The following is a 14,421-nucleotide window of genomic DNA, read 5'->3' as shown; positions in this document are numbered from 1 at the left end:
TGAATTCCTAGAAAAATACAAATTGCCCAAACTGAACCAAGAAGAAATAAATCAATAAAATAAGCCAATAACCTACAGTGATATAGAGGAAGCAATCAGAAGTCTTCCAACAAGGAAAAGCCCAGGACCAGATGGATTCACTACGGAATTCTATAAGACCTTTAAAGAGGAACCAATACCCATACTCAAGCTCTTTCAAGAAACAGAAACAGAAGGAGCAATCCCAAACTCATTCTATGAAGCAATATCACACTCACCCCTAAACCAGGCAAATATCCAACAAAAAAAGAGAAGTATAGACCATCTCTTTGATGAACACAGCTGCAAAGCAACTCAATAAAATTTTAGGCAACAGAATCCAGAAACATATACAAAAAAATCATACATTATGATCAAGTAGGCTTCATCCCAGAGATGAAAGGATGGTTTAACATATGTAAATCAATAAATGTAATCCATGACATCAACAGATTCAAGGTCAAGAGCCACATGATTATCTCCATTGACATAGAAAAGGCTTTTGATAAAATACAACACACATTGATGTTAAAAACTCTGGAAAAAATAGGAATAGAAGGAACATTTCTTCAAATAATAAAAGCCTTATATGACAGACCAATGGCCAATATCATACTTAATGGGGAAAAACTACAACCAATTCCCCTAAAAACAGGAACAAGGCAAGGATGACCCCTCTTCAATATAGTTCTGGAATCCCTAGCCAGAGCAATAAGGCAAGAAAAAGACATTAAAGGGATCTGCATAGGGGAGGAAGAAGTTAAACTATCCCTTTTTGCAGATGACATGATTTTATATCTTAACAATCCCCAAACCTTCATCCCCAAACTCTTAGAGCTTATAAACCACTTCAGCAAAGTAGCAAGATACAAACTTAACCCAATAATGTACAAGCAGAAAGGGAAATTAATGAAAAAAACTCATTCACAATGACTGCAAAATAATAACGTATATAAGAATTAACCTAACCTACTTCAGAATTTAGCTAGAAGCTGGGTACTGATGCCTCACACCTGTCATACTTGCTATTCTCCAGCTAATTCCTGAGGATCACAGCTCAAATCTACCACAGGAAGAAAACTCCATGAGACTCTTATCTCCAATTTATCACCAAAAAGATTGAAGTGTAGCTTTCTCTCAGATGTTAACATGTTAGCCTTGAGCAAAAAAAGCTAAGGGATAATGCAAAGACCCTAAGTTCAAGCCCCAGTACTGGCACAAAACCAAAAACAAAACAGACAACACCATCAAGAAAATATCTAGCTTTAAACAGTAGACAAAGAGTAAAGAGCACAATAAAGTTGTACAAATCAGTCAACAATCTAAATTAGCAGAATGAATATAGAAAAATTTGTCATTTACATATAGGTTATTTTTATATATAGGGAAACTTAAGTTGTTTATACTACATAAAACCTTTAAACAACATTTTACAGAAATATTCTTTGATTATAATTTCATATAGTTTAAAATTTTTTTACATATGTACAGATACATATGAAAAGGGAGCGAAGGATCTGGGAAAGCTTATGATGAGTAGGAAGGGGGAAGGGGAGGTAGTGAAAGGGAGAGAAAGAAGAAAATGGAGGAAGAAGCTCACAGGAGAAATACCATGTGAAGGATCATGATAATTATTGGCTAATCTGGATGGTGTACATTTTGCAATAATACATTCTATCATTTTTTTGTAGGTGTGTAGTTTATAATTGTAAAAAGTGAGTATATAAAATTAGGAAAAATAACTAAAATTGAACAAGTATTTAAGTATGCAAAAATTAGTTTCTTCAAGCCAACAGATGTGCAGAAGGATGGGAGGAATGACACTGATCAAGGTGCATTGTACTTGCAAACTGACATGCTATACTGAAATCCCTTTCTAAAATTTACTTCAAGATAATACATAATGAATAAATAAAGATAAAGTTAATAATTTCATTTAAAAAGATGCATAGTATTCATAAACTGCACTGTGAAATGGCAACTCTGTACAACTACTTAAAGATAATAAAAGTTTAATCATATAATTTTTAAAATTCAAGGGAAGATATAACAGGAAAGAGTATCCAATTCTATATATGGAATAAGACTTTTTTTAAAAAAAGGGTTCTGGAAAATCAAAGAAAGGTTGTACAAATGGGAATTGCATGAAGCTGCAGAGCTTCTGCATGGCAAAGGACATAGCTATCAAGATCAATAGAAAGCCCACGGATTGGGAGAAGATCGTCACTAGCCATACAACAGACAAGGGTCTCATATCTAAAATGTAATTAGAGCTCAAAAACTTAAATCCCCAACAACAAATCCTCAAAGAAATAACTGACCAATAATTGAGTGGGCTAAAGATTTAAAGAGAGACTTGTTTGAAGGGGAAATAAGAATGGCCAATAGACACATGAAGAAATGCTCAACTTCTCTAGCCATAAAAGAAATGAAAATCAAACCAAAATTGAGATTCCACCTCACCCCAATTAGAATGGCTATAATCAAGAAATCTAATAGCAACAGACGCTGGAGGGGATGTGGCCAATAGGGAATCCTACTGCATTGTTGGTGGGAATATAAACTTGTTCAACCACTTTGGAAAGCAGTATAGAGGTTCCTCAAAAGACTTCCCCTATGACCCAGCAATCCTACTTTTCGGCATTTATCTAATCACAAAAAAAGGCTATACCAAAGCTACCAGCACAACTATGTTTATTGCAGCATTATTTACCATAGTTAAGATATGGAACCAACCCAGATGTCCCTCAGTAGATGAATGGAATTCTATGCCTCAGTCACAAAGAATGACATCGCCCCATTTGTTAGGAAATGAAAAGACTTGGAAAAAATTATATTTAGTAAAGTAAGCCAGGACCAAAGAAACATAGCTCCCATGGTTATTCTTACTTGCAATAACTAGTATATGTCTAGGACAAGCAGAAAAGGTCAAAAGCTATGTATATATGACCATATAAGATGATGTTTAGTGAAATGAACCCCAAGACAGGGACACAAGTGGTTTTTTTCTTTCTTGCTATTGTTTCTAATGTATTTATACTGTACCATGTGATTTTTTTGTTTCTTTTGTATGTTCTTCCCCTATGGGATAACCTGTTTTCACTGTATTTGATGTCAGTGCCATACATCTTTTTTTTAATTGTGAAAATACCATACAGAAGGGTTACAATTACATGGATAAGGTAATGAGTACATTTCGTATCAAGCATTGTTGCCTCCTCCTTTGTTTCCCCTTCCCATCTCCACCCCCCCCCACTCCCATCCCCCTTCCCCCCACCTTGCCAAAGTTGTAAAGTTCATCTTGTACATCTCATTGTTGCAATTGGTCCACCTGTATCCCTATTTAAACAATTTGTTTTTTCCCTTCTCCTCCACAAATTATACCAACATCAAATACAGTGAAAACAGGGGTTATACCGTGGGGGAGGGACATACAAAACAACAAAGAAACCATCATATAAATATGTTAGAAACAATAGCAATAAAGAAAAACCATTTGAGTCCTTATCTTGGGGTTCATTTCACCTAACATCAACTTATCTGACCATTTCTGCTTGTCTCACACATATACTAGTTAGTGTCCTACATCTTGTATATACATTTTTCTAATTTGGGGAAGAGAAGGGAAATAACAAAATGCTGAAATAAGGATACAGGTTGACCCATTGTAACAATGAGATGTGTAATACAATGTTGAAAACGAACTTTACAACTTTGGGGGGGGAGGAGTTAGGGATGTGGGGAGGGAAGGGATGGTAGGGGATAAACAAAAGAGGCAACAATGCTTGATAGGACAAGTACTCATTACCTTACTCATGTAACTGTAACCCCTCTGTACAGTATTTTTACAATAAAAAAATTACAAAATATAAAAATATGAAATTAGCCAGGCACTGCTGACTCACACCTGTAATCCTAGCTACTCAGGAGGCTGAGATCTGAGGATCACAGTTCAAAGCCAGCCCAGGCAGGAAAGTCGGTGAGACTCTTATCTCTAATTAATCACCAGAGAACCAGAAGTGGTGCTGTGGCTCATTTGCTTGCCTTGAGCTGAAGAGCTCAAGGACAGCGCCCAAGCCCAGAGTTAAAGCTCCACGACTGATCAAAAAAATGAAAAGAAGTCATAGCTGGGCACCGATGGCTCACACCTGTAATCCTAGCTACTCAGGAGGCTGAGATCTGAGGATCACAGTTCAAAGCCAGCCTGGGCAGAAACATCTGTGAGACTCTTATCTCCAATAAATCACCAGAAAACCGGAAGTGGCCCTATGGCTGATGTGGTAGCGTGCAAGCCTTGAGCTGAAGAGCTGAGAGACAGCACCCAGGGCCAGAGTTCAAGCCCCAAGACCAACAACAACAACAAAAAGGAAGTCATGGCTTGATGTGGCCCATGTGGCCATATTTTGCTAACTTCTGTTTTGTCTCAAGATGATAGCAGTATTGATCATAGTTTAAAGAGAGTCCAGACAGACAAGTGGTAAAGTGCAAAAATCTAAGCAAGAGCACAAAGCTCTGAGTTCAAGTCCCAGTACCAGCACAAAAATAAGAGCTCTGAAATAAATTCCCCTACTAATTTTTTTCATGTGGTGCTGGGGATGGAACCCAGGAGCCCCACGCATGATAGATAAATACTGTATATTACCAAGCATCAGCCTTGGCCTAGCCTTATTATTTTTTTAAGTTTTTACATTTGGCTATTTTGTGAAATGCTTGCAATCTCTTTTTTAGAAGAGCACAAGACATAAACACATAAGGTACACATTTAGAAGGTCATCTAGCTACAAAGTAAGACAGCTAGAATTTGGAATAAAGCCTTTCTGATACCACAGTCCATATTCTTTCCATTAGAACATATGATCTTGAAAGAATTATATATTCCAAACTCCCTGCTGGCTCAGCCCCAACCTCTCTCTACATGAGCCTCCATGGGTATAGCCAACTAAATTTATAGATGTCAGCCATATCTTTAGCTTGTAATAATTTCAAAAAGTCACAGTTTTGCAGAAGTTGTGCCAGTTTGATTTAGCTTGTAACTCTGTAGTTCCCAGCTTTGAATCTTTAACATGTCATTTATCTCTAGGATCCTATTTCTAACAGAAAAAAACTCCAAGAATATATTCTCCAGAGAACGATAATGAGTATAAGAAGTAGTATCATATCAGCATCTACCACAATGTCCAGGTACGTAGAATAAACAATGATAGAGACAGGAATGATAGTAAATAAAAGCATCAAAATGTATCCTTACATTTGTAATCCTAGCTACTCAGGAGCTGAGATCTGAGGATCAAGGTTCAAAGGCCAGCCTGCCCTAGAAAGTCCATGACACTGCTTTTTACAGGGGGGGTTGGTCATGGGACTTGAACTCTGAGCTGAGGGGGCTATCCCTGAGCTTTTCTGCTCAAGGCCAGTATTCTACCACTTGGAGCCATAACTCCACTTCCCTTTGTTCTAGTAACTAACTGGAGATAAAAATCTTACAGACTTTCCTGCCTGGGCTGGCTTGGAAGCTTGATCCTTAGATCTTAGCTTCCTGGGCAGCTAGGATTACAGGAGTGAGCCACCAGCAGCACCAAGCTGTCATGAAACTCTTATTTCCAATTGATCACCAAAAAACCAGAAGTGGAACTGTGGTTCAAGTGGTAGAGCACTAATCTTGAGCTAAAAGGCCAGGGAAGACCAAGAAGCCGTAAGTTCAAGCCCTAGTAACAGTGCACACATATGTGTATAAGCGCGCGCGCACACACACACACACACACACACACACAGAGTCTCTCCAATCCCAGGAGGCTCTCAAGGCACAAAGTAGTTGGGATCAGTTCTGTTTCCCAGGTTTTCAAGCACTTACCCTCCTTGTGCTGAACCAGGGGCCTGGGAGCTGGTCTCTTGATATGAAAAGAAGGAGTCTTTGTAGGCCCAGAGCCTACCACAGGTCCATTGGTGGCCTTTGGTGTGGCCTTGGTCCCTCCATCATGTAGCCTGGATGTCAACTTCCCCACATCCATGTCAAGGCAGTGTTCCAATTTGCCATCAGAAACAAGCCTGCTAGGGGACTTTCTCCCAGAATCAGCTTCCCCACTCCTCTGTATAGGGGGTTTGTGGTATTGTGGCAGCTTGGGGGGTTCTAGGCTGCTGGAGATTGTACCATTGGGTGTTGAGTGTTGGATTTCATCTGGAAAGAGTAAATGGAAAGAGAAACAAACTATAAGGACCTCTAAAAATGTTTATATTAGCCAGATGCTAGTTGTTCATGCCTTTAATTCTAGCTACTCAGGAGTACGGTATCTGGGGACAATGGTTTGAAGCCAGAAAACCTGGAAGTGGTGCTGTAGCTTAAAGTGGTAGAGCACTAGCCTTGAGCAAAAAAGCTCAGGGAGAGTGTCTAGGTCCTAGGTTAAGCCCCACAACTGACAAAAAAAGTTTTATTTTGATACATGCATATATAATTTTAAAAATTTGTACATATTTCCAGAAATTGCTATCACTGTAGCACCATCTGATTACATCTCACAAAACAGTCTCTGTCCTCTCTGATTCATATGAAATCCCAGGTCCTATTCAAATGGGGATTCAAAATATGAATATGATTTGTCATGACCATGATTCAGTGCAACACAAATAAACCAAGCTGTTTTAGTCAGAGATTTGTAATTCAAAAGGGACTTCAAGTCTCCAATCAATTGCATGTTTTATCCTTTTTAAATAAAGACATAAGCTAATTCTTAATTATCTACCTCAGATTCCAAGTTAATAAACACAACAGAATTTAACTTCTTTCTCTACCCTGTTAAAGAAACTCTCAAATAGTCATCTGCTTATGTTCTTCCTTTGGCTTTTGTGGTCTACAATTTTCTCTGATATTAGTCCCTGCTTTTTATTGCTTCCACATCTTACTTAAAGAGAAAGCTGGGTGCGAGTGGTTCTCTTCTGTAAACTAGCTACACAGGATGCTGAAATCTGAGAATGGAGATCCAAAGGTAGCTGGGGTAGACAAATTCATGATTTTATTATCTCCAATTACCCATCAAAAAAGTAGAAGTGGGCTGGGAAGGTGGCTCAGTGGTAGAACGCTTGCCTTGCATGCATGAGGCCCTGGGTTCGATTCCTCAGCATCACATAAGCAAAAAAGAAAAAAGCCGGAAGTGGCACTGTGGCTCAAGTGGTAGAGTGCTAGCCTTGAGCTGAAGAGCTGAGGGACAGCGCCCAGGCCCAGAGTTCAGGCCCCACTACCGGACCCTACCCCCCAAAAAAAGTAGAAGTGACATTGTGGCTCAAATGGTAAAGCACCAGCCTTCAGCAAAAAAAACTAAGGGACAGCACTCAGGCCCTGAGTTTAAGCCCCAGGAGTTATACACACACACTACAAATACATTCAAATTTTTCAAAATGGGTTTTTAAGTGATTAACAGTATACCACAAGACTATCAGTGAATTTATCCAATTGTTAACATCTACAGTAGAGTGAGGTAGAAGTGAGGTAGAGTGAGGGAGAAGGATGGGGGTGTGACAATGCTGAAAGGGGCAACATTGATCAAGATGCGCTATATTCATAAACTGCTTTAGCAAATGGAAAATCTTATGTATGACTACTTGAAGATAATTTTTTAAAAAGAAAAAAAAAGAAAATTTAGAACAAAGCTCAATAACTATGAACATAGATTCTGTTCAACAAAATGAAACCTGGCAGATGTAGCAGCCAATTGTAATACATGGCTTTTATCTTGATCCTGGTGTGTGTGTATATGTGTGTGTATGCCAGTACTACTGAGGCTTGAACTCAGGACCTCACCTATTCCTTAGCATTTTCATTCAAGGTTAGCACTGTACCACTTGAACCATATCTCTACTTTTGACTTGTTGCTGCTTAATTGGATATCAGAGTCTCATGGAGTTTCTTGTCTGAGTTGGCTTCAAACCATATTGCTTAAATCTCAGATTTGTGAATAGCTAGGATTACAGGCATGGTTGGGCTCTAGAAGTTTAATGAGATAATAGGAGAATTTAGACACTTGAGTACCTCATTGATCTTAAGAAATTATTGGTTTTTTAATTTTTCTTTTTAAGTATGATGAATAAAATTTAGATCTTATAAAAATGTTCTTGTCTTCCAGAGATACATGAGAACTTTATGTGTAAAATATCATGATTTATTTAAGAACATATTTTTTTTAAATAAACAAATTTAGCTTGGCCAGAATATTTGAGATGAAAGAATGGTCAGGGCTTAAACCTAGGATGTAAAGGAATCCATGATGCTAGTGGAAATATCCACTGAAATGATGTTTACAAAGACAATAATGCATTTGGGGATAAGATAATGAACTACTACTTGTGAAGAACAGGAGTAAATAGAAGGATTGCATGCTTCTTAGAATGCTGTTGAGGCATATTATAGGAAGCATAATGTTCTACTGGGCAAATGAGCTCTGGGACAAGATAGATGGGTACAAATTAGTTTTTGTCATTTAGTACCACTAGTAATTAGGCAATCTATTCTCCCTCCCTGAGCCTTCAATGACTTTACTATAAAATGGAATTCCACATACCTACCTCACATAGGAATGCAGATGATTAAATTAGATTCTTGATTCCCAACCCCTTAGGATGGTTCAAATGAAAATGTCAGGCTATAGCAACTATTTAAACCATTTAAAGAAATTAGAACTCTCATTCATTGTTGTGTAAAATGTAACACTGCTTTGGAAAATACCCCAACCATTCTCCAAAAGTTTAAATACAGAATGATCATATGTTTACAGATTTTATAGATAGCTGTAGTATATACTCAAAAAAAAACTAACAGCAGTTGTGCACTAGTTGCTCACACCTATAATCTTAGCTACTAAGAAGGTTGAAAACTGAGGATCAAAATGCAAAGCCAGCCTGAGCAGGAAAGTCCATGAGACTTATCTTCAATTAACCAGCAAAATCCAGAAGCATAGAAATGGCTCAAGTAGTAGAGTGCCAACTTGAGCAAAAACAGGCAAGCAAGAGTGTGAGGTCCTGAGTTCAAGCCTCAGTATTAGCACAAATAAAAAGCAGTTGAGTATAATAGCAGTGGCTATCTGTATCTTCCTTGATCCTCCAAGCTCCTTGAAGTCAAGGACTATATCATTCTTTCCCCTTACACATAGCACACTACAAAGCATATAGTAGTTATTCAAACAGTGTTCTCTGTATTTGAATTTAAAAATTTCTGAGCAGCTGGGTGCCAGTGGCTCACATCTACTAGCTACTAAGGAAGCTGAGATCTGAGGATCATGGTTCAAAGACAGCCCAGGCAGGAAAGTCTGTGAGACTCTTATCTTCAATTAACCACCAAAAAATCAGAGGTACAGCTGTGGCTCAAGTGGTAGAGCACTAGGCTTCAGCAAAAAGAAGCTGAAAAACAGTGCCCAAGCCCTGAGTTCAAACCCCAGGACCAGCACAAACAAAAAATAATAAATCTCAGAACACTGAGAAAGCACCTTAGGCACACATTTCAATCAATGTATTAAAGGATTGGATCTAAGAACAGCTTGGGTCTTCCACTGGCCTTGTAAAGGATCATGGAAGCTCCCTTTACAAATTATTCCTGTCCTCTCCATTATCAAAACCTGAATTTCCTCCTTAGGCAAAATGCATGAAACTTGTTTCTCTTGGCTGACTTAAATTTTTTTAACTATCTTTAAGTAGTTGTACAAAGGTGTTTCAATTCTATGTGTCAGATTATAAGTACAATGAATTTGGTCAATGTTACCTCTTCCATCATTCTCCCCTATCTCTCCCAACTCCATCCCCTCAAGTTACCTGGTTCCATTTTTCACATATATACATTGACTATTATGACTGCATTCACCCATAGAAAAGTTCTAGCTCTATGTAAAGAAAAAGGGCCACATGTCCAGTCCTGACATGCAGTATTCTCTTAGTGTCTACTCATCCATCATTCAGAAGCCATAGGGAAATCTCAGTACTGACCTTCACTTTCATCCAGGGAGGACGTATAGAAAACCGTCCTTTCTCGAAGCAAGCGCTTGGAAATAGTGATTGGTTTGTGCCTTCTTGCTGTCACACGAGGTGGAGGCACTGGAGGGGCCGTGCTTTCCTCAGGTGGACCTAAGTAAATCTGTGGAGGGGTAGGGAAGACATCCAGGTGACAGTTATGACCAGGTGTTGTCTCCCCAGTGTGACCCACCCCAATACCTGCTGCACTGTATTTAATATAATCTGCATGTAAATAATAAAAATACAGTTCAAGGAAAGAGAGCTTTCCCTACCTACTCTAAGTACTAGCAAGTATTTAGACATCTCCTGCCATATGCAAGATACAGAACTTGGCTCTCTTCATTGCTGAGGGAAGAATGCAGATAACAGGTAGTTCTTGATGGCCTGGCACCAGTGGCCCATGCCTGTAATACTGGCTACTCAGAAGGCTGAGATCTGAGGATTGCAGTTCAAAGCCAGCCTGGACAGGAAAGTCCAGGGAGTTTAATCAAATTGACTATTAAATAAATAAATAAATAAATGAATGTTGGAATTCTGGGCACTGGTGGCTCACACCTGTAATCCTAGTTACTCAAGAAGGCTGAGATCTAAGGACTGTGGTTTGAAGTCAGCCCAGGCAAGAAAGTCTGTGAGACTCATATTTCCAATTAACCACCTGATAAAGCCATAAGTGGTGCTGTGGGTCAAGTTGTAGAGTGTTAGTCTTCAGCACAAAAACTCAGGGACATCACACAGGCCCTGAGGTCAAGCCCAGAACTGGCACCAAAAATTTAAAAAAGAAAGTAAGTTGTGATGATTCACTTACTATCTGGGAGACTTTATGTAAGTTACCTCCCTTCTCTAGACCTTGGCCCCACTCTCATCTGGAACATGGGAATATCAACTGCCCACCTCACAGGGTGAGAATGATATAAAAGAGCTGTTATAGAGTTCTATATGGATGAGTGTAAGAAACAGAGAGATACCAAACACAACTAATGTGTTCCTATGCCCTTAGGCACTCACTATTTCTGAAAGGATGCCAAAAGACCTGGTTATATTATCTGTCTAATGCTGGAGAAAAGGATGAGGAAAACTTATTTCCCCTTCAATGTCATTTTGTTCTTCTAAAATCTTGTGTCATGGTGCAATATATATTGAAGAAAATAGAGGTGTGATGGTACATGTCTGTAATCCCAGCACTTGGAAGGGATAGGTACAAAAATTGCAAGTTGAAGACTTTAAAAAAAAGTGAGATTTTATCTACAAACAAAATGCAAAAACAAAATGCCTTGGACACTATACAGAGTTCTGGAGAAATTTAGGAGGTGTCATGATTAGACTTTTTCTATAGTGTTTCGTGTATCCTTCAGGATTTTCTCCTCTTGAGAGACTGATCTTTCAGCCTGAATACACACACGTGCTTTGGGATAACACATATACATGCTCAGGGAGGAAAAGGATCCCTAGCCAACCAGTGAGAATAACAGTATCGACCGCAATGATTACTGGGAAGAGAAATGTCAGAGCCTGGCAATTTTGCAGGCAAGAGTCATTATAGAAGCCACATCATTGAAAATGTATGGGAAGCCGGGCCCTGGTGGCTTATACCTCTAATCCTAGCTACTCAGGAGCCTGAGATCTGAGGATCATCGTTCAAAGCTAGCCCAGACAGGAAATGCTGTGAGACTCTTATCTCCAACTAACCACCAGAAAACCAGAAGCAGTGTTGTGGCTCAAAGTGGTAGAACACAAGCCCTGAGCCAGAGACCTCAGGGACAGTACCCAGGCCCCAAGTTAAGGCCTACAACTGACCAAAAAAAAAAAAGAAAAGAAAAAAGAAAACTCATGGAAGCCTGTGCATGAGCTGGACTATGGATGTGTGATCAATCACAAACCAGTATATGCCTCCTGTTGGTGAGGAAAAAGATTAGCATGGCAGCAAACAGAGGGGATACTGAGGTGACATAGCTCTAGGTCTTATCCTGGTTTTGCCTCAAGTAATCATAGTCTAAACAGCAAGCATTTTATAAGCATCTGCTTATAAGCATCTACTTATAGTAGTTGTTACAATTAGTCCTTGTTATACCACAAACACATGAACACCTTTGCACTGACTCTTCCTTCCTTCCTTCCTTCCTTCCTTCCTTCCTTCCTTCCTTCCTTCCTTCCTTCCTTCCTTCCTTCCTTCCTTCCTTCCTTCCTTCCTTCCTTCCTCCCTCCCTCCCTCCCTCCCTTTCTTCCTTCTTTTTTGTGTACACAGATACTACGTGCTGGTACTGGGGCTTGAACTTAGGGCATGTGTACTGTCTCTTAGCTTTTTCACTCAGGCTGGTACTTTAGCCATATCTCTACTGCTAGCTTTTGGTTAGTTAACTGGAGATAAGAGAATCACAAACTTTCTTACTTGGGCAGGCATCAAAAGGTGATCTTCACACCTCAACTGCCTCAGTAGCTAAGATTACAAGCAGGAGCCACCAGATTGCACTATTTCTTAGACCTGGAGCACATTCCCCAAATGTCCATATAGCTTGTTTTCTCTATTTCCCGGAATTCTAAGCAAATAGACCTTTCTCAGGAAGTCCTTCCAGTTGATGTGTAACTCCCATTTCTTCCATGATAAGCAGATCTCTCTCTCTCTCTCTCTCCCTCTCCCCCTCTTTCTCTCCTTTTTTCTGCCAGTCTTGGGGCTTGAACTCAGGGCCTGGGCACTGTCCCTGACCTTCTTTGGTTCAAGGCTAGCATACTGGGAGGCTGGGAAGGGAGGTGAAGGGTAAACAAAGGAGGAGGCTGCAATGCTTGGTAAGAAATGTACGCATTATCCTGCCCATGTAACTGTAACTCCTCTGTACAGTATGTTCACAAATAAAATTAAATTAAATTAAAAAAAAAAAAAAAAAAAAAAAGGCTAGCATACTACCATTTCAGCCACAGTGCTACTTCCAGCTTTTTCTGGTGGTTAATTGGAGATAAGAGTCTCACGGACTTTCCTTCCCGGCTGGCTTCAAACTGCGATCCTCAGATGTCAGCCTCCTGAGTAGCTAGGATTAACAGGTGTGAGCCATAAGCACCCAACTGATTTGTCATTTAAAAAAAAAGTGTCTAATCCTACTTTTCCTCGGGTTGGGCTTACTTAATATCTTTTTTCCCAAGTCTTTCCATTTCCTTAGGAATGGAGCAATGTTATTCTTTCTGATGGAAACATAGAATTCCATTGTGCATATGTACGACATTTTCTGGATCCATTCATTTACTGAGGGGCATTTGGGTTGGTTCCATATCTTAGCTATGGTAAATAATGCTGGAATATAAACATCATCATGCTGGTAGCTTTATTGTGGCCTTGTTTGTGATCATTTGGGTAATTCCCAGAAGTGAGATTGTTGGGTCATAGGGGAGCTCTATGCTCAGTCTTTTGAGGAAACTTCACACTGCTTTCCAGAGTGGTTGAACAAGTTTGCATTACCACCAACAGTGTAGCAGTTTTCCCCTTTGGCCACATTCCCACCAGCATCTGTTGTTGTTAGATTTCTTGATTATGGTCATTCTAACTGGTGTAAGGAAGAATCTCAATGATGTTTTGATTTGCATTTCTTTTATAGCCAGAGATGTTGAGCAATTCTTCATGTGTCTCTTGGCCATTCATATTTCCTCTTCAGAGAAGTCTCTCATAAGATCTTTAGCCCATTTTTTTAATGGGGTGGTTGTTTCTTTGGGGATTTGTTTTTGAAGAATTTAATTTCTTGAGCGGTAGATATATTTTAGATATGAGACCCTTGTCTATTGTTTGGGTGGTGAAAATCTTCTCCAAGCCTGAGGGATTTCAATATATTTTGCTAGCTACTATGTTCTTTTTTTAAATTGTTCTATTTTTTTTTCTTCCTTTCTCTTAGTTTTTTTTTTTTAACCTCGTGTTTTGATAAGATAATGCAATAGGGCTGGGAAGGTGGCTCAGGGGTAGAGCGCTTGCCTTGCATGCATGAGGCCCTGGGTTTGATTCCTCAGCACCAAATAAGCAAAAAGAAAAAAGCCGGAAGTGGCGCTGTAGCTCAAATGGTAGAGCTCTAGCCTTGAGCTGAAGAGCTGAGGGACAGCGCCCAGGCCCAGAGTTCAGGCCCCACAACTGGACCAAAAAAAAAAAAAAAAGATAATGCAATATGTGGAAGGGAAAGGGAATCACAGAAAGAGCAGGACAATGAATGAACCAAAGCAATATTGATACTCACCTGATACTATGTTGGATACAAACATTACAACTTGAGGGGGAGGGGGATAGGGTGATAATGAGGGATGGGATAACAATGATTGAAAACATACTTATTGCCTTACTTATGTAACTGTAACTCAGCTCATCCCCTTTTCAATAAAAATAAATAAAAGGAAAAAAAAGAAAAAACGGTTAGGGTAAAGCCACTGTGTGGCAAGCAAAAGGCCTTG

The 14,421-nt window shown here is 39.4% G+C and overlaps 1 protein-coding gene across 3 annotated transcripts in view; it reads right to left on the bottom strand.

Moving 5' to 3' along the window:
• The window catches only part of Ophn1 (oligophrenin 1), a 299,051-nt gene that overhangs the window by 26,194 nt on the left and 258,436 nt on the right, over positions 1 to 14,421 (bottom strand). For all 3 annotated transcript variants that reach the window (XM_042694942.1, XM_042694944.1, XM_042694943.1), the window contains 2 exons: positions 9,979 to 10,126; positions 5,867 to 6,190 (listed from right to left, as the gene is read on the bottom strand). In XM_042694942.1, the coding sequence (XP_042550876.1) occupies positions 5,867 to 6,190; positions 9,979 to 10,126 (472 nt within the window). The remainder of the gene's footprint in view (positions 1 to 5,866; positions 6,191 to 9,978; positions 10,127 to 14,421) is intronic.

The sequence above is a fragment of the Dipodomys spectabilis genome, unplaced genomic scaffold (assembly GCF_019054845.1).
Source record: "Dipodomys spectabilis isolate Male_0828 unplaced genomic scaffold, ASM1905484v1 ptg000176l, whole genome shotgun sequence".
Taxonomy (NCBI): Eukaryota; Metazoa; Chordata; class Mammalia; order Rodentia; family Heteromyidae; genus Dipodomys; species Dipodomys spectabilis.
This window is presented reverse-complemented; position numbering and strand designations above follow the sequence as displayed.